The following is a 19,704-nucleotide window of genomic DNA, read 5'->3' as shown; positions in this document are numbered from 1 at the left end:
TCCATCGTCTGTGTCGTAAATTACATGTCAGTTGTTCAAGGAATGGTGGAAATATTCTGAGTATCAAGAGACAATATGTATATTATGATGATGAATCAACTACTACATTTATAGATGATTTTTAGAAGGAAGTATTTTTTTAGAATTTTCTTCGTAAATATCGATAAGGTGATAAGGTTGATTTATCTTATGATGTAGAAAAAGTATCAAAAACAATGACCTTGTTTTAATGTTTTGATCGCTCATATTGTACAATCTCATGTATGTAACGTTATGTGTGTAATTTCTTTAAATGTGAACATCTAGATGTAAACGTTTCTCACAGAAAATGACTATCAGATGTCTGAATAAGGCATAAAGTAAAAGCGGCAATGAAACGATAAATAAAAATCTATGCTACTGTTGTTACATATACCACAGTATAAACTGAAAAGGGAAGAAAAGCTGTGTCATGGGGTCAGCGATCTCTCGTTCGAGAGAACGTTGACCCCATGACACAGAATCATCATGGAGAACTGTGTAACTAGATATTCGGGTATGTCATGCTGACTTCAGAAGATTGATATACGCCGATTCAATACATGACCGAAAGAACATTGTTTAGCAGACATATTATGTAGGTGGGTATTCAATCATGGGGTGACCGAGAGAACATTGTAACAAGATATCCTGATGCAAGTCATCATGACTGACTTGAGGTTTTACATATGCCAATCTCATTAGACAATGACCGAAAGGGCACTCACGGTTTACCACGAAGTCAGTAGAAAACCAAGGGAATTCGAATATACGGTACTACCGGTTTAAAGTAGCCCTTGATTCGCCTTTGAAGAATTCATGAAGACTTGAGCTCACACACAGAGTTAGGCTGGACTGAACTGAAACATGTGGGAATGGAATAGATCATCTGGGAAAGTTGGTGTCGAACTTCTGAGGTCTTCTGACGCACTTTCGGAATGTAAAAAACAGTCACAACCCGTTTGTTGAGTGGATTTGTGTTTTAACAGGTTTCTGTCAAAGCGTTGATTCGACTGTACCACCCGAAGAGCAGAGATTGTGTGGATTGGCAATATATATAGTAAGCAGGATTCAAACACTCTCCAAGCAGAGGTTAAATCGCGCAGCAATCTTCGCAAGAAGAGCGCCCGTGTAATTTTTCCGACTACTACTAAATCTGCGCGATTCAACCTCTGCTTGGAGAGTAGGATTCAAAGACAAATACAAAAGTACGTTACAAATACTGCCGTCATAATCTATTATGAAGGCAGTATTATCTAATCGCTTAGTGAAACTCCCTTGAATACCACAAAATTAGATATGCTAATTATTGGAAGTTTCCCTTGTCTCCGTATCTTGCTTGTTCTGTTAACGTTGTTTTCTACGTCCAAAATGGCATCCGGAGATACCGAGACAAGTAAATAAAAACTACGGGGTCCGAACCTACATCACTTCTTCCTGACATAAAAAAAAACTATCTGACACAAAAGAATCAAGACTATAGCATGTCTAGAACAAAAAGTACAAAGAAAAGAATTTCTGCGGCCTGCAGTACCAATGATATCCGCCAGCATCGAGGCTCAAGCAAATACCGATCACCTATCAAGCATCATCACAATCCATCCGGAGGTTTTCTAATAATCATTTTACTAAACACAAATATCCGGGAACACAAGCAGATAGACAGAGCTAGACAAAAGATAGAACGTGCTGGACACATCTTCTAGCAATTGGCCTTCAGTGGAAATTCGCCTTCGCTCAACAACTACATCTATTGCCCCCTACCGACCGTACACATTTCCTCAGGTATATATAACTACATCACTATCAGAAACAGGTAAGGTGCTCTCTCTTGAAATATCGCGAGGGGGCAGTGTATGTTATTTCAATTTAATGCCACTGTTTAATTAAGGTTAAGAATAGAGGCTGAGATAATTTCATACTGGGAGTTCTTGTGCAGAAAATGGAACACACCATATTCCCGTAAATCTACAGGCGTCAGTCACCTTTTAAAGTATGACGTCACAAGATTCAGTCAGATGAAGGCTTCTTAGAATCCTCCTCAGCTTGACTTGCTCTTCATTCCCTCAGGGTACATCGCATGCTAGCCAGTAACAACGGTCAGCACAAGTATTGTAAAGAGCTCAAATAGACGGTTTCCTTTGTCACTTTGAAAGGCAAACCACGACAAGGCTTCATGTGCACTCAATAACATGCGTTGACTTTAAAGTGCATGTTTTGCGAAAAGTTTGCCTTCAGGGTAAGGTCGTAGCAGGTCGCGGAAAAAGTGGTCGGACAAGTTCCTTCCTACCGGCCGCGTCTGTTTTTCGAGGACACATTTAAATGTCCAGAGTGAGAAAGCCTGGTGGAAAACACAGAGTCTCTGGACGCAATCCATGTTCATCAAAAAACGTTACGTTTTGCGAGAAAACTGACGAACCGAAGATGGCCATGGCGACTTACTTTGGACCTGCAAAAGCATGTTTGCCGTAGCATATCATGTGCACATTCAACGAGGTGAGGTTCCGTTTTTTGTCTTCTAGTTTGTAAACATACCCTAATCTTGATATGACCGCCACTTCTGTTGAGTGCATGCACCTTTAACTAATATATGTACTAGTATATGTTTTGGTCAAACACTGAGTGAGATTTAAAAAAAACATTGTTCTAAGCATTTTACATCGAAGTGTAAATAAGCGAGGAAAGAATGCAGCTATCCCAGGAGTCAAGGTTAGGGTACAGCCAGGGTCACACGTGCACGTTAACCCTCAAGCACCCGACCTTTTTTTGCGACTAAAATGACCGAGTGGGGTCCAAACGGACCCCAAAATGTTTTGTTCATAAAATCTCAGTACCATTTCTTATCGGCGATCATTGTATAAACATTGCTTCGTCAATGTAAGAGGAAGATTTTGAGATGTTAATGTGTTGCTAATTCCAACTCATTATCATAATTTATGCAAAAGTTCAGAAGGACCACGTTTTGGACTAAACCTATTCTGACCAGATAGGGGAATTTTGAGGCCCTCAGCAACATTTATGTCGCATAACTCATGAACGGCTAGAGCTAAAGCTACGAAACTTGGTAATTTACCAAAAAATATTGTTTGCAAACGTTTTTTGTCAATAAAGTAAGTTTATCATTTTTGGGGGTTGCCATGGCAACCATATTCTAATAGGCATATTTTTGCCAAAATTTGACAATTTCAATTTAAACAAGGTTTTCTTGGTAAACTACACCTGTTTTCTGACAACAATTAAATTCTATGAAATTCAATGTAAGTTTCATGACTTAAAATTTTTAATCTATGCTAATTTCATGACGTCATTGGTCAAAATCCAAGATGGCCGCCCTGATTAGGTAAATGACGTCATAATGTCGTCACATTACATGTTGATGACACAGAAATTTTTGTGATGATTAAGGATTACATTCTTATTATCGTCTGAAAGTTTAGTAGTCATACTATAAGTGGTTAAGGAGTTAGCCTCCAAAGTTTGTTTTAAAAACTGTACATTTTTGCTGGGGTCCGTTTGGACCCCAGAGGGACTGAACACAAACTTTCTTCATAATTTCCACATAATTGTACCAATCTTTGCGAAAACTTAGGAGAAGGTATAAGACATATTGACTAACAAAGTCACGGAAGGATTTTTTCTTCAGATCAAAAATGTTCAAATGGCACTTCCAAATGTACGCCTGGGGTCCAAACGGACCCCACTCGGGTGTTTGAGGGTTAAGTTCCATTCCCTACACCACATAATGGGTTTTACCGGCTTCAGTGTGGTAGACATAACCTTGTATTGAAGCATTCAATTAAAGATTAGGTAAGATACGATACATATCTGAAGACTAAATCAACTGGGGCCATGTCGTGTACTGGGAAGGCTCCTGTAGGTCAACGTGTGCTCTTTTGTCATTCTCAATTGAGGTGAAACAATGCTCTTTTAAGCCAATTCCCAACTCGAGCCCGGCCGGGAAGCTTTCGGAAACAAAAAAAAAACATGATAAGAAAGGCAACAAAACACACAAAACGTAAAAGAAATTTGCCAGGAGCATAATTTGTATATATTCTTTGGTAAAAACTATAATTTTCGACTCTTTTAGATTCGATCACATGACAGTGAATATCAAAATCTGTACTCGTTGAAATTATTGTCACATGTATGTGACCATACCACGTCACACGTTTTTGTGTTTTCGTAAAAGTTCTTTTTATGATGCTTGATCGAGTGTCAAAGTCTTCACTGTTGATTTTATATTCACTCAGATATAACCTTATTGGATGTGCGGGCGAAACTTAATAACAGAAGTAGTGACATCGTGAAATACGTGCTCAATGGAGGAGACGAGAAGTGATCCCAACAAAATGATCGGTCCTTTGCAACTGGAGTTTCTCTCAGCTTCGGAAGAGGTGTATGACTTACTTTCTGATGATACCACGGAACCATGCAGAGATAAAGAATCAACATGTACTGAGAGCCGGAGTTGTTCCTATGTTGTAGATGAAACCAAAGCTGCAAGCCAAGACCAAACAAAGGCTTCTGTAAATGCCCATCAGACAGAAACGCGTTGGGATGAGTCTACAACACCAGCTACGACAGAGAGATTTGTTGCAAGGATATATACGTACACAGAGATAACATTGTACGACGAGGAAGAAGCGTTCTTTATCCTGTGCGAAGAAGACACTGAAGAAATCTCGTACCTGACCTTGGATCAAACCAGTGATCAGAGAACAGAACTCATTCTCAGTGACAATACACCGAGTACAGATACACGTAGCAAAGTCTCAGTGACAATACACCGAGTACAGATACACGTAGAAAAGATGTCGAAAAGCCAAAAATTTCAACACAAATTCAGCAAACTACTAGACTAGAGTCTGATATTTGCACCATAAAAACACAGACAGTATTATCAGAAGAGGACTACTTTTCGGACAATGTCGAGGAACTGTTCCCTCGGGTCACAGTTCAGCCTGGCGGACTGGTTCGCTATGACGTCGCCGAGGATCGCAACAAGGACACAAATCAAGAACGTCATCAAGCAGCTGATGAAGACTTCCAATTCACTGTGAACACCACAGAACCTACAGATTTAGATTCCTTAATCCCAGACCTTGAGAAGCATCTCAAAAAGACGGAAGAAAAGTTACTGCAGTCTAAGCAACACTTTCTTAACATCCTAACCCGAAATGGAAATGATCCTTCCTTGCTGACATCACCGCCATCATCATCTCAGGCAACAGACAGTAAATATGACAGCACCTTGGCAGGATGTTCTGGACAGGTAGACAGCAATGCCAACTTTGTGCTACCAAGCAGTCAAGAAAACAAGACACTTGTAGACAGGGATAAGGACCTTTGTATCAAAGAAACTGACGAAGGAAGTGAGGAAGGCATAGTTCCAATGAGATCCTCTTTGAAGTGTACAGCAGACTCCCAGTCCAAATCTCTGAAGCGAGTCCGTTTCTCAGAAAAGCTTATCATTGAACTGGACAAATTCGGCGACTTTCAAAACTGCAAGGTAATTGATATATCCAAAGGAACCCCTATTGAAAAGCTTTCTGGGACATTTGATGACATTTGTTATAGAAGTAGAACCTTTTTAAGAACTACTGTTTTCAGGACGGTTTTGAAGGACAACATTGATCACTTAAAGCCCCCAGTACTACAGAAAAGGAACAGGAAAAATAGGAGACGAAAAGTCTCTTCTCTTTCCACTTCCAAAAAACAGCTTGTATATTCAGCACAGTCCGTAGGGACACTTTGGCTGTAAAAGTTAAAACATTCTATGGGGGAAAATGGCAAATTACTACATTCGAAATTTCAGATGTACACTTGAGTAAACTATGTTCTTAATATCTTACTATCAAATGAAAAGTGCTGTTGGAATTCTGTGCATTCCTTAGATGATTAAAAAAAGTTCAAACTGCTACTTAAGTATTTATATACATATATATTCTTCACAGTATCAATACACAAAAAGTTGTATTCTTTTTATGGTATAGTGTGATGTACTTTCGGATTATCTTTGTACTGTATATATTCAACTGTAACAAGAACAAAAGTATGAAATACAGAAAACCTGGTTAGTACACTTTACTTTTACAGACTTTTTACAGCAAGAGTATTTTATGTCTTCACACTAATAAGTGTTCTTTCTATGAAAAAAGCAAAGCATTTGCAAGGACACAACAATTCATGTATCTCTAAATGCAATCAAATTATTGCTCAGAATTCCATAGAGGAAAAGCATCATATCATTTCTTTAAGTCAACCTTATGTATATCTCATACCAGAAGTTTACAGATATCTGCATATCAGGAGTTTACAGATATATGTACCTGTATGCCCTAAGAGTACTAGTACATAAAGTAAACTATTTTATATTCTGGTCTTCCATCTGCAGCAGTGCTCTCTTGATATCTACTATTTGCCGTTAGTTATTTTAATAATTAGCTTCTGAGTGCCCAGTACTTTTACAATATTACTTATAGGCTGATAAGAAGAATCATGAGTTAGGTTTGGAAGTCGCTCCACTTTGTGATACAGAAGACACCTTTGTGCCGTCCTGGCTGGAACTGGTCGCTAACTGCGCAAGAGTCCCTGCTGCTGAGGTCACCCCAACAATCGACCCTTGACCTTGTGACCCCTGACCCTCAGATTTCACCACCACCACTGCTTGTGTCTTCCCCTGCGATGTAGTGGTGGTCTGACCTGACGAAGGAACTGAAACTACAACATATTTTTGTCCCGAGGGTAACTGGGCGAGGACTCGTGGTTCGCTTCCCCCACTCGCACTTCCTTGTGCCGCAGACACGAATTTGACGATCGTAGAAGCAGCCGACGAACTGCTCGAGGCCAAACCGCTACTAGAGATGGTACTTGTAGAAGGGAGGGTAGTAGAAGTAGACGCCTGCAGGAAGGACAAAAGGAACTCATTCATGGTTCAACTGTTCTGTATCTGTAAATACATGTAGCTCTATTAATCAGTATAACCACACTTAGGACTAACATACCAGATTTGCGGGCTGATTACAAAATATCAAATTATGTGTCTAGTGAGGATACCCATTTTAGTTGGTGAGCTTTAGTAAAACTATGACATACACACAGCACTCAGGAGTAATATTACTGTATATATACACTACACATGTACTTTTTTGTAGAATTATAAAATACTTTTGGCTTTATTCCATGATCACTATTTGCAAACAAGTGAAATAAATTTAGCAACAGCGACACATGCATTTTCATGAAGATAAAGCATGCAACTCCCAATCTACAGTTATATAAGCCATGCAGTATAGCAGCTCTGTTTCTGTGCATGCAGCCAGCGCAAGATGTAAGGGGTAACGGTTACCTTTGTCGTGGAAACAATGATGTATTTTGTCTGAGGGTTGGGGGTACCTGGGGTGGGGGTGGTGGGGGTAGAGGGGGGGTTAGCAGGGGTGGAGGGCCGGGAGATGGTGAGGAGGGAGGGGGTGGTGGCCTGGGGGGTCGGAGTTCGGGGTGCCGCCATCGCGCTCAGGACTGCAGATGCTCGTCCCTGGAAAAAACAGAAGCAACATGAAGATAGAATCTTACAATGTAGTGCACTACACTAAAATAACTTACTTTTGTATTGGTTTTATTTTGCAGTAGGCATTTTTAACCGTGTTTTAAATTCGAGTCTGAAGCAATTTATAGTAGTCCTACAATGCAGACAAGAGGTCACTGTAAAAATTGCAAGAATAAAACCATTGCAAAAGTTTAGCAGTTTACAGTACATGAAAACTGCACATACGTAGCCATTTCTATTGATACCACAAAAGAAGAGGATGAATTCTGTAAAATGATCTGCTAAAAGGATACAGGTTAAGAAACATGTTTGGCAGAGGAAGGAAAAGCCTAAGATTTGTGCTGTTGCAAACTAAGCAATGTTTGATTGGGTGACATTGTTCTTGTGACACACTGTTAGTGCTGATCATGGCTGGAAGCAAATCATCTGGGTGTTTTGGATTCATGAAGTATTGCCAGCCTTCAAGCAACTGTTGGTTTGGGCAAAAAAAGTGAACAACTTACCCATTCTGATTTCTGTAAGTTGAACAAAAATTGGGACACAATTAAAGTAAGGAAAAAGTGGCCAATAAACCATAAAGTGGTTACATAAAAGTAAAAGGTACTGGGATCATTGCAGGGCACCAAATACTTAATAAATGTTAATGTTCAATTCTTATAAGAACTTAACATCTAAATTTTCTTTTCACCAATATCTTCTCACAGAACTTACCTATATAAGTTTGTGAAATCTTGCCAAAAATATTGAATGACAGATGTTTTGGATTTTAAGTTTGTGAAATCTTGCCATTTTAGATGTTCTCACTGGGAATTAAACTACTTGTAGACTTCTACTATTTTCTTGCTATCTTAATAAAAATGTTAGAAGTATGCCTTTGTATGCTGTTTGCAGAAATTTAAAAGATTCAAAATTGCTCTGTAACAGTTGATGCTTCTGCCAAACGTCATGCATCAATACAGCCAGAGGCATAACTTAGAGGTTTTTTCATTGTAAAGATTGTATGTTACTTGAACATGCCATCAAACATAAAGTCAGTGGCAGGGAAAAAGACTGACAAAAATTTACTGAAAGCAAGTAAGAGCAGGATCCTTGTAGGTCACAGGTCATTGTACGATCTTGATGTCGTAACATTTTCAAGCGGGCTGTAACTGACTGTAAGATTGCCCTTTCAGTAACAAGACAGCTGAATTTGGTACAATGTACACATGGCTATCCCATCATTCCTTGAGTTTGCAATCATATGACAATGATATGAGAAACATGACTCCGCTCTTACTCATACACAAGGATCTTTAAACTGCAATTTCCCACACAAATAACTAAACAGTCAAAACTTTGGATATAATCATAATTGGAAATTGCAGTTTAAGGGTCCTTCTTAATAATGAATTTTACCAACACGGATGAACTATAAACCTAGGACCCTTACCTGTGGAATCTGTAAGGTTGGTCTCTGTACAACACTGGCAGCTGCAGCAGTGGTGGTGGTAGCTTGGAGCTGTTGTTGTTGTTGTTGTTGACGAGCCTTGACCACGTGAGCACACAGGAGAGGACCCAGGTAGCCGAAGTCTGTCTTGTACTGTTCCTGGTTGTCGGGGCCGGGTCGGATCTTGGCTAAGACTGGAGCACAGTGTTTCTGAAACAGAAACATTTTCTTGTGACTTTTTTTGCAACACCTTTGCACAAATGTGGTTGAGGAAATACTACTGTCTAATGAAACAAAACTCCTGCTTATCATACAATAAGACATTTGGCATCATATATGCTTATTTTTCACAATGTAATGGCAGTTACAAGATATTGTTCAAGTTATGCACAAACTTTCATAGCGACTTTTCACATTTGAAGTACATGCAACATGTTACCAGTATTCAAGGATCTTTGCAAATAGCTGTAAGAAGTAGTATAGAATATCTCTATCAAAAGGGTAAACAATCCAAAATCAATGCTATGCATGGGACTGTAGCTATCAATTTCCGAGTTTAGAAGAAGGGTCTCTAATTCTAAACACTGCACCACACAAGCACTACTGTAAATGCATTTAAGTTTGCGGGGATTTAATTTTGCGGTAGCAGGAAAAGGGACTTGGCGGTGGTTTTAAATTGACGGTAGCACCATGCACTGTAGTCTCTTACTGCCATGCAAAACTGTTCATAGTTGTTTTAAGTTCGCAGTGAAAACCGCAAACATTAAACCACCACGAAAGTTCCTGCATTTACACTACCCACCAACAGCAGTGCCCGTATGTGTTCTGCTGCAGTCTTATCCACAGAGTTGTGCACTGGTCCCTCCATCAACGTCTTCACTTTCTCTCCTTCTTCCTTCAGCTTAGGAATCAGGAGTGACTTTACCACCTGTGTAAGTGAAAAAAAAGTGGAAAATACTGTCACGCAAGTACAAATGTACAGTCAAAATTGCCCAAGAAGACCACTCAGGAAACAGATAAAATCTGTTCTATGTGGACAGGTAGTCACTATGACAAGGTTCTTAATGATTATATCAATGGGGTAAATTATCAAAGGGATCACCAAAAAGTGGACACATTGAGTTGGCCAGCTGGTCCTTATGTAGAGGTGGTCACTAGTACAGGTTTTACTGTATAATTGAGCACATGGGGTTTCCAAAAATGTTGCACTTAATACAATTGTTGCATAAACTGACCACATTTTAAGCACTTTGTTTACAAAATCTGTTTATGCAAATCCACATTTGTTTTAAAGACACTACAATAAAAATGGAAAAGAAAGTCAAACTTACATCATGCCCCATCTCTGCAAGTCCTGCCAAGGCCCCATATCTTGTTGCCAGATGACTCTGCTCATCATGTAAAATCTGAAAATGGAGCACATACAACAACTCACATTTCAAATCAAAGAATACGAAAGATTTCTTGTTCATCATTGCCTTACATGGTATAAATAAAGATGATAATACCACAATATCAGCAGTAACTTTCCCTTATGATTTGAGGATCTGATTTTTTGCATACCTTTGTGTAAGTCTTTGTCATACGAGACTGGATGTTGTTGATGTTGGAGCTGAAATTTCTGTAGGGGTGGAAAATGCGGAAGTTTTATCATTAGAATATCAAAACTAAGTCAAGCAAGTGTATCATTAACCAGTACCATTTACCATCTTCTGTCACATATTCAGAACTTTCCAAACTTTGTCCTTTCAAAATTCATAGTCAGCTTGATCAGACATCTTCAAATCTGTATCTATATAGCCGGTATAACCGCCGTTCGGCGTAACACACCAGCAATATAATCCCAACCACACACATACCTTTGCTCATAACCTCCCCCCAACCATGGTTTACAAAAGATTGTGAGGCCATAGTCATCTATGGTTCAAAATACTGACATAAATAAGCCAACAAATGCTGATGACACATAAAAATGCTGTTTTCAAGAGGGAGTAAAACATAACAGCTACATAACCATATATGGCTAGAATGGCTGTTCCAAACACTGTCTGACCTCCACTGAGATCTTATAGACTTTAATATAAAACTCATTTGGACTGTATCTCTGTTATATACATGTACTTTGTCTGACCTTTGCCTCTTCCCTCCTGACCTCAATGAAAAGCAGCCTGCCAGCCAATTTGAGCCTTCATGAATTAAACAAAGGTTCCAAACAAACATCTAAACTGTTCTGACCTGCACATGTTGCCCATGAGCCTGGCTGCGAAGTCCCGCAGAGCCCAGTGGTTGTCGACGTCAGGCCGCTGACACAGCTGTTTACTCAGGATGCAGGTGGCTACAGCTGGGATCACCTCATGCAGCTGCAAACATATCAAGTATGTATCACAAAGCAGACAATTGCTGGCAAATGCAATATGTTTCCCTCTTTGTAGCTCCCAAAATAACTATGCTAAATAGTCTAAGCCAAGCCCACCTCTATCAAAACATACAAATACAAACAACATAAAAATGCAAATATCTGATTCATTTGAAGGACATGTAGTCAATCTCTCAATGGTCAAACTGCTAATTCTTATGCCATCATTGGTTGAACTGTCTTTTATAATAGACTATCAATCACTTCACATCTACGATAAGAGTAAGCACCATGCAGTTTGTTCCTAGACCTGAAGCTCAACCTTATCTTGAAGAATTTAGCTCATTGTTGCAAAACCTACAGCATCTACCAGCACCTGCCATCTTATTTACTAATGAAAGTTATTTGAAACCCATTGTGAAATTACTCAAAACTGCAGCTCTCCTACTTTGAGTACTTACATATTTCTCCAGATGTAGGGTTGTGTTGTCCATCAGTGCCTTGACCATCCTCATCAGGTAAATCAGCAGGGCGAGGTTACTCTGCACAACATTCACACGCACCTGGCAGGGGACAGGCATGAGCAGACACAAAACAAATAAAATGAAAAATGTGAAATGGGAGGTATGGTTTTCAGTGTGTCTGCTTGTTTGACTATATTTTCACAATATGCATTTTCCATATGCTGATCACATTCACTGTAGAGTACAAGAAGCGAAGGTCAGAGTTACCAGAGTGACAGGATAGGATGTTGCCAGAATTGTTGAAACCTTGTGAGGACGACTGACAAAGCTTTTTGTGGGTCGGTACCATTTTTTAGTTTGCCTGTTTGTCTGTCTGCATATTTTCCATATTCTAGTCATGATCTTGAACTACACAACAACTAAGAAACACACTATGAGCTTTATTGATAAGCCAAATACTTGGTACTCACCCCTTCACAGACAAATGTGCTGAACCTGGGAATCATCTGATGAAGACCAGGATCAGTGGCCAAGCTCTGAAGCGCCTCCTAGAAACAAACAGTAAAAATGCACAATGCAGCCATTGTTTCCTAGGCTTACATTAAAACTAGCCTAAAATCGCGCTCGCGGCAGCTTTACAGAGGGGGTCATTAACCCCAGCCAGCAATAGATTGTGTAAACAAAGGCTACATTGAAACAGTATGTACTACATTACAACAAATGTTCTACAAATCAGTGCCACTGCTTAAAAATGAGGAATGAAATCTTTTTGTACTTACCGCTCTTCTAGACTCACAGGACCCAACACAGGCCTCAGTGATTTCCCTGTAGTATAGCTGCTGCTCCTGGAACAAGAGAGAACAAAAAAATACTAAGTGGATGATATCAGTATGTAAAAGTCATGTATGTAAGATACTTTTAGATGATTCATAATAAATTGCAATCTGAATAGGATGCACCAGTGTGTTGTTTTCCACTTGTCTTACTTAACGATTGAATTTGCACATGGTAAACTTACAACTGATAGTTCATGGGTCAGCACTGGCTTCAACTTGACCCCTGCGACCTCTGATGGAAGACCTTTGACCTCAGCTTTGCCAGGCTTCCCAGCTGGTTTGGTCCCATCCTTCCCAGAGGGCTTTGCTGTGACCCCAGGTGGCCTATCAGCTGCATGCTGGTCCTCCTTGGGGACTAGTCAAAGTATATGAAAAATTTTCTTATTCATTTGTTTCATAACATGCTTAACTATTCAAACCCAGGGACACAAGAGTTTTCTTTTACACAACCAGTTTTTCTCACCTGCTGAAAAACTGGTTGAGTAAAAGAAAACTGTCATGTCCCATGATCTACCAACCTGATGAAATTATTTTTGGATATACCAAGGAGGTTAAAAACCTCCTTGGATATACAAGTAACAAACCCAACTCTACGAGGTTGTTATTAATTGCTGATGATATAAGCAACCAATCTACCACTTGAATGATTGAGTGAGCAAATGAGTAAGTGAGAGTGCAAACGAGGAATACATGTGAAGGATGGAAAGGAAAGGAATGACTGAATGAATGATTACTGTATTAGCTACAAAGACATACTCACCTGGAGGTGGGTTCTCAGGAATGGACGGCTGAACTCCTTCAATGGCCAACCAGTGGGCTGAAAGGGACGGGAAAAGGTTTCAGGATCAGGATCAATTCACAGCTAGGATATGAAAACTCTCTCCAACAAGATTTCTCCAGTGTCAGGGTGACTGTTTTTTGTTGTTGCATAACTTGTAAAGGCAGGCTCCACATTATAGACCAGATGCATGGACTTCTTACATGTAGGCTTACCATTGACTAACAACTTTTTAGAAGTGTACTTGTTAACGTTTTAAAACTGCCGTTAGCAATAAAGAATCAATTGTTTGCTTGCATCATAAGTTGATGCGTGGCGGCTACAGACAGTTCGGACTGTTCTTGCCGCATTGTTCTGCACTGGGCCTGTTCTAAAAAAAATCACTAATCATAGATCACTGAAGACTAAACCACAAGTTAAATAGAGAGAAAAAAATCACACCTTTTAAGTTGACATCCAGGGGAATCCTGGGAAGAGGAGCGTTGATGATGTCACCAAGCTCCACCTCTTTTTCCTCATAGAAGTGCAGCTCCCGCCCACCGCCACTCGCAAACCGGAACGGGATGTGCTCTTCCGCATGGAACCCATACAGGGGCTTGGTAGGAAATGACAGACAGAATTAGCCTTCATAAAATCACTTCTATACTTTCCTATGTAATCAGATTTCTATTCATTTAACAAGCCATTACAATACAACTTCATAATCATTACAAGGGCTAATCAACAGTACTAATATTATATTGAAAGAATCATTAAGTATAAACATGTCATGATAACAGGAGTTTGTGTGATGTCTTTGGGATAATGAACTTTGTTTTGCTTTTGTGGTGTCCGACTGGGACTTGTGGGAAAACTGGTGTCACCTGAACTGCAAGTTGTGGAAGCGTGTCTTAATAATTAAGTCTTACATACCTCCACATTTTTCAGCTTGAGAGCGTTGTCAAAGTCAGCTGTTGAGAGTTTTCTCCTCTTCCCATGATGCATAAACTTAACTGCCTCCTGTGAAATATTAGAAAATTATGATAACAAAAGTAGGTTAACCTATAACTTAACCAGATTCTTGCCAAAAAGCAGTTACTAAAGCAACTGGATATGATTTTGGAAACAGTCAGATGTTTCAGACAATCATCCGGTGTTTTTCGGCGTACTAGTATCTTATTACCTGGAGGTCTATCCTTCTTCGGCAACTTGATCAGACTGTTCGCATCTTATCAGGTGTATTTTGAAACAAACCAAGAATCTTTCATTTTATACAAAGAATAGGCAATTAATGAATGAAATGCTCATATTAGAGAAGCATCTTACAAAGCACAGTCTATGACCTAACGTTAAGACCAGCTGTTTCACAAGTTCATAATTTTTGCCCCACCTGTGTTATCTGTTTTAACCGGTAGGTCGCGTCTTCTGCCAGCGCCGAGGCCGCCTCGTCAGGGAGCTGGCCAATCCCCACCGACTCCGCGATCACCTTGATGGACTCTGCAGTCACGTCGGGCATCACCCTGTCAGACATCCTGGCTCTTACAAACGTTCAACATCCAGTAGAAGTCCAAGTGCAAGAAGTCAGCTAGAGCCAAAACAGAAACGTGGGGAGGGGGGCAGAGTTGGCGCGAGGTTTACAGCGACTTGCAATTTCCGAGTTACTTTCCCCAGCTCTAGTAGAATCCAATCAACATCTGGATTTGGCAAACATACATCAGAAATTGCGCGAATATTGGAGTTTTTGCTTCAAAACCTGTTACGATTTTTTTCCCCGGCCACTAGAGGACCACCATTGCAATCCCGGCATTCATCAGGAGTGTACCCCTAATCTCGCGAGATGAGATAATTGGCGAGAAGCTGCGAGAACGTAGAGCGTTGCTTAGCAACTAATCACGCTAGGTGAGACCAGGCGGTAGAAGAGGACACGGGACAGTCCTAAGAGAAAGGTGGGTGGGTGCAGTTTGATTCTATGTGATTTATTGCTTTTGAACGTAAAATTATAAGAGGAAATCTTATTACAGTTATGAAATAAGAGTACACCAAGTAGGTGGCATGGCAGAAGCTTGGACATGCTGGAAGAAATGACACTGGCCATTTGATATGTTTTGGGTACATTTGATTGAGCTGTCTGTGTTTGTTTACCTATTCTCGTGCACTTGTTGTGGTGTTTTGAATGTTGTTAGAGTTCATCTATCAAGTGGTTAACACTGATAGAATCAGTTCTAGAAGTATTTCAGTTGTTTGTTTCATCAGTAGACAGACACACGCACACATCTTGTTGTGTAACTGTTCCGCACTGATTATTGCCATAATTGCAGCAATTATAGTAATTATGGGGCATCTGGTTAATTGTTGTTTGTGTAGATTACAGATTCTGACACAATCAGACCACCTGCTAGCCATGATATCATGTGACCATTGAAAATTAATCAGAATGACACTGTCAAGACTTGAGCTGTAAATTGATTTTCTTACATCACTAGAATCTTAATATTCCTTTTTACTTTTTTTCCAGATCAAACTAAAAACAAGTCCTGTGGAATAAACTGCGATGGTTTTATTCATCAACGTTCACGTTGGTCAGCGTGTGGAGGTGCTGTATCACGGGACGATCGAGCACGGAACCGTACGCTACACCGGGCATCTGAACGGGATGAGGGGCAACTGGGTGGGCGTGGAGTTCGATTTTCAAGGTAGGCAATCAATGGAATTCTAAAGCACTGATTTGACAGACAACGCAAGTCACAATATTGCTGTTTACAAAATGTCATGTAAGGTTTGATGGCCTGTTTTAGTTACAGAAGGGAATACGACTAAAATACGCATTATCAAGGTCCTTTCTTCTTTGTTTCCTGAATTCTTCGAAAGATGAATGAGCAATAAAGTAAAATTACAGCAGAACACTTCTCTCCCATGTTCTCAAAGTAATACAGCTGTAATTCACTTTTCTTTGGGTACCAGACTTTCATGGTCTGAGAAAATTTAACTTGTTTTCGAAACTAAATGTTCGTGGTGAACAGATTATTTGTTATCGTCACCAAGACAAATTATCTATTATTAAATGTTACAGTGGTCACCATGAAAACCATGAACGTGAGTAAGTTGAAAAAAGCAGGAATTACATTTTATTTAATTCATCTGTTCTGATTTTCACAGTTGGGAAACACAACGGCACGTTCCTGGGACGTCACTACTTCTCGTGTAAGGACGGACACGGCGTGTTTCTCCACGCCTCCAGACTCAGGTTTGAGAGCACCATGGGAAGGTGGACGCACGACCCGTACAGAACCGTCAGTCCCGTGTCGGAATACGACCCGCTACTGTTCGGCGAAAGAGAAAGTGAGTCGGTTAAGATTTTATTCGTGAACTTTCACTTCACATCAGTTTATATATTTGTTCATTTGTTCAATCATTCAGTTGTCTTTCATTCATTCATTTCATCTCGCACAATGTCATATAGTTTTCACTACTTGCAAACAAAATTGACTTATAATCATGGAATTGAAAGATTAATCTGTTGTTGTTGTTTTTTTAAATAAAACTTGTGCTCAATCTGTATGAATCCCAGTAAAACAAGTACTGTTAACATACAGTTCTTCCGATACACATGTATGTTTTTTTGTAAACATTAAGATTTACACAGTGTGATTATATGCACATGAATCTTTCCATACTTAAATTTACAAATGTTTTTTTGTCGTTGACCTCACAGGGCCAAGAACGAGACGTCCAGCCAGCGTCACCAGGTCATATAAAGACCAGGCAGTGGAGGCTTTCCCTGGTAAATACATATTACTGCCTCTGGGACAGCGAAATATGATGGCATTTTGAGTAAAATGTATCAATACGATTGATTTAGGATTTAAGTTTCATTTCATCAATAGATATGTCCATGTTCAAGTCAAAATGTATAACACCTTTGCTAGACAGATCGATTTTTAAGGGAGAGGAACAATAGTCAATACAACTGCACAATGCAAGACATAGTAGCAGCACCGTAAATCAATACAAAACAGGACAGACAAAGCCTGGAGCAGACAAATCATCATTGATTATGTCAAACTAAAAACAGGGTTATTTTTCTAGGGCAATTTATACAGACAGTCTGTAGGACTAGACATAATTATTGCACAATGTTTATAGGAAACTGTCATGGTATCAGTAATTTTTTTTTTGCTGTGGACAGCAACCACTGGAGATAACTTGAAGGGATGGATAAAAGCGATTAATTGGAAATAGTTTAGTGAACCCCTATATTGTTCTGACACTCCTTTGTTCTAACATTTCCTAACTCTATCATCAGGGTTGTAGGAACAAAGGGGTGGAAGGTAGGGGTGATGGAACATTGTCAGAACATATATAGGGTTTCCCCAATTGTAAACATATTTATGTATTTGTTAAAAATCTTGCACAATTCAGTTAACTTCTGGCCCCCCAAAATGACATCTGTTGTTCTTCTTCCAGGTGTTCACTCCATGTTCTCGTCGCCAAGAAGCTACCACCTGTCTCACTCCGTGGGGAACCACATTCCCGCGGCGACCATGCGGCCACAGTCCGCCATGTCTGCTTTCAGCTACACGTCGTCACCCGTGCATGAAGAGTATGACCCGTACGAGAGACAGTTCATCTCCAGTCCGACCATCCCAAAGACCCACATGCCGCACTCTGCTCAGATCGGGATGGCTAGGAGGGGTGGCTGGGAGAGGTATGGGCTAAGTCTGCCCAGGGAACTCACCTATTATTGAACCAACGACTTGCAGCACTTCTAAGAACTGAAAGAGGTCTCTGTTGCACTGCCCTGGCATAAACAACTAGTGGCTTCCTCACAAAGACAGGATACATTATTTTTAGAAAAGGGGTGGCTGGGAGAGATATGGGCTAAGTCTGCCCAGGGAACTCACCTATTATTGAACCAACAATCAGCAACAACTTGCAGTATTTCTAAGAACTGAAAGAAGTCTCTGTTGCACTGTCCTGGCATAAACAAGTGGCTTCCTCACAAAGACAGCAAAAAAGAGGTGTTTTTCTTTCATACATTGTTTAGAAAATGGGTGGGTGGGAGAGGTATTGGCGAAGCCTGCCCAGGGAACTCACTAATTCAGCAACAACTTGCAGTACATCTGAAAACTGAAAGAGGTCTCTGTTGCACTGTCCTGGCATAAACAAGTGGCTTCCTCACAAAGACAGCAAAATAAGAGGTGTTTTTCTTTCATTACATTATGTTTAGAAAAGAACAGATCTGTAATTTATTTGGTAAAAAGGGAATACACATACAGGCTGCTGTACAGTTTCAGAAGCACATTGTATAAACTAGAATGTCAAGAGTATATCTGTCTACGTCTGAAGACACTGAAGCTGTCCACAAAGCAATGTGCAATACACTCAGGGTAGTGGGGAGAATAAATAGGGTTTTTGTAAACAAAATAACTGGTGAAAAGTAGCTAAGTTGTTTAAGTTTTTTTTTTTTAAATCACAGCAATGTTTCACAATATGCAAATACAGGAAGGCAGTGATGTTTGTATTTTGTTACTTCCAAATGGGGCTGTTCTGCAACAACTTTTTATGTATACCGTATTTTTTAGACAATAGCTAGGATGATATGGTTAACTTTAGACTGATGCTGCTACTTTGATAGACCAATAGCTAGATTATAATTGTCAATGAAGAAGTAGTGTATAATTAAGGTTTCAGAAGGCTCACATCTGACCTTGCAGCTGATGATGATAGGTATATAAAATTGGTTGTAGATAATGTGGAAAATAAAATTTGTAGAAATAGGTAGGAATATACCGTTTAAAATATATATATTTTCACGCTATTTTTATGTGGTTTACATGCAAGCAAGTAAAAAGACAAGCTGAAAACTGAATCATTGTGTCTTCTTGTTCTCACAAACCAAGCAAGAATAATAATTCCTGCTATATCGGTAGTATCTCAACAACTTCAGGAGTAACTGTACTGTTTATCCCTATTTCAATTAGATTATTAGCTAACTATCCTGGATTATCAACACATCTTCTTTCAGGACAAATCATGCCTTTTACAAATGCACAGGCTTTTACCTCCCTTAGCTTATTGGCCTAGGTGCACCTAACACTTGTTTCTTGGAACTGTAGTACTACACATTGTAGACTGTAGTCTACTTCTGTAGTAGACTATAATGTCTAGTACTACAGTTAACGTGACAAGTATGAAGTGGGCCGTATGTCTTTTTTTCTGCTTATATCAATTTTTATTGTACCCAGTTTCATGCAAGCATCCGCCATAAAGGTTGCTAAAACTATGGTGGCAGCTTACAACA

General features: G+C 39.7%; 2 protein-coding genes across 4 annotated transcripts; one reads left to right on the top strand and one right to left on the bottom strand.

Moving 5' to 3' along the window:
- Positions 1–6,025: 6,025 nt before the first annotated feature.
- Positions 6,026–15,051, bottom strand: LOC118426910 (transcription initiation factor TFIID subunit 6-like). 2 transcript variants are annotated; one of them, XM_035836517.1, is made up of 16 exons: positions 14,794–15,051; positions 14,337–14,423; positions 13,866–14,019; positions 13,407–13,463; positions 12,829–13,001; positions 12,590–12,655; positions 12,281–12,358; positions 11,808–11,909; positions 11,226–11,350; positions 10,554–10,611; positions 10,322–10,396; positions 9,793–9,918; positions 8,994–9,200; positions 8,068–8,079; positions 7,367–7,552; positions 6,026–6,919 (listed from the first exon to the last, which is right to left on the bottom strand). In XM_035836517.1, exons 1-16 carry the CDS (start codon positions 14,932–14,934, stop codon positions 6,515–6,517), a joined length of 2,052 nt encoding a protein of 683 aa, XP_035692410.1. In that variant the 5' UTR covers positions 14,935–15,051; the 3' UTR covers positions 6,026–6,514. The 2 variants fall into 2 exon arrangements, with proteins under 2 accessions (XP_035692410.1, XP_035692411.1); XM_035836518.1 differs by lacking the exon at positions 8,068–8,079.
- Positions 15,052–15,237: 186 nt separating this feature from the next.
- Positions 15,238–18,427, top strand: LOC118426911 (dynactin subunit 1-like). Of its 2 annotated transcripts, XM_035836520.1 has the most exons (6): positions 15,238–15,349; positions 15,919–16,096; positions 16,560–16,742; positions 17,116–17,184; positions 17,868–18,108; positions 18,275–18,427. In XM_035836520.1, exons 2-6 carry the CDS (start codon positions 15,955–15,957, stop codon positions 18,312–18,314), a joined length of 675 nt encoding a protein of 224 aa, XP_035692413.1. In that variant the 5' UTR covers positions 15,238–15,349; positions 15,919–15,954; the 3' UTR covers positions 18,315–18,427. The 2 variants fall into 2 exon arrangements, with proteins under 2 accessions (XP_035692413.1, XP_035692412.1); XM_035836519.1 differs by lacking the exon at positions 18,275–18,427 and having other exon boundaries at positions 17,868–18,221.
- The last annotated feature ends 1,277 nt before the right edge of the window (positions 18,428–19,704 follow it).

The sequence above is a fragment of the Branchiostoma floridae genome, chromosome 12 (genome assembly GCF_000003815.2).
Source record: "Branchiostoma floridae strain S238N-H82 chromosome 12, Bfl_VNyyK, whole genome shotgun sequence".
In the NCBI taxonomy this organism is placed as follows: domain Eukaryota; kingdom Metazoa; phylum Chordata; class Leptocardii; order Amphioxiformes; family Branchiostomatidae; genus Branchiostoma; species Branchiostoma floridae.
This window is presented reverse-complemented; position numbering and strand designations above follow the sequence as displayed.

Excerpts from the sequence above, each read along its gene's own strand:
- LOC118426911 (XM_035836520.1), top strand. The coding sequence starts at position 15,955 with ATGGTTTTATTCATCAACGTTCACGTTGGTCAGCGTGTGGAGGTGCTG. Across the intron at positions 16,743-17,115 it reads ACTGTTCGGCGAAAGAGAAA|GGCCAAGAACGAGACGTCCA; the intron begins GTGAGTCGGTTA and ends TTGACCTCACAG. Across the intron at positions 18,109-18,274 it reads AGGAGGGGTGGCTGGGAGAG|ATATGGGCTAAGTCTGCCCA; the intron begins GTATGGGCTAAG and ends TGGCTGGGAGAG.
- LOC118426910 (XM_035836517.1), bottom strand. The coding sequence starts at position 14,934 with ATGTCTGACAGGGTGATGCCCGACGTGACTGCAGAGTCCATCAAGGTG. Across the intron at positions 14,020-14,336 it reads TCAAGCTGAAAAATGTGGAG|CCCCTGTATGGGTTCCATGC; the intron begins GTATGTAAGACT and ends TTTCCTACCAAG. Across the intron at positions 13,464-13,865 it reads CCTGGATGTCAACTTAAAAG|CCCACTGGTTGGCCATTGAA; the intron begins GTGTGATTTTTT and ends CGTCCCTTTCAG.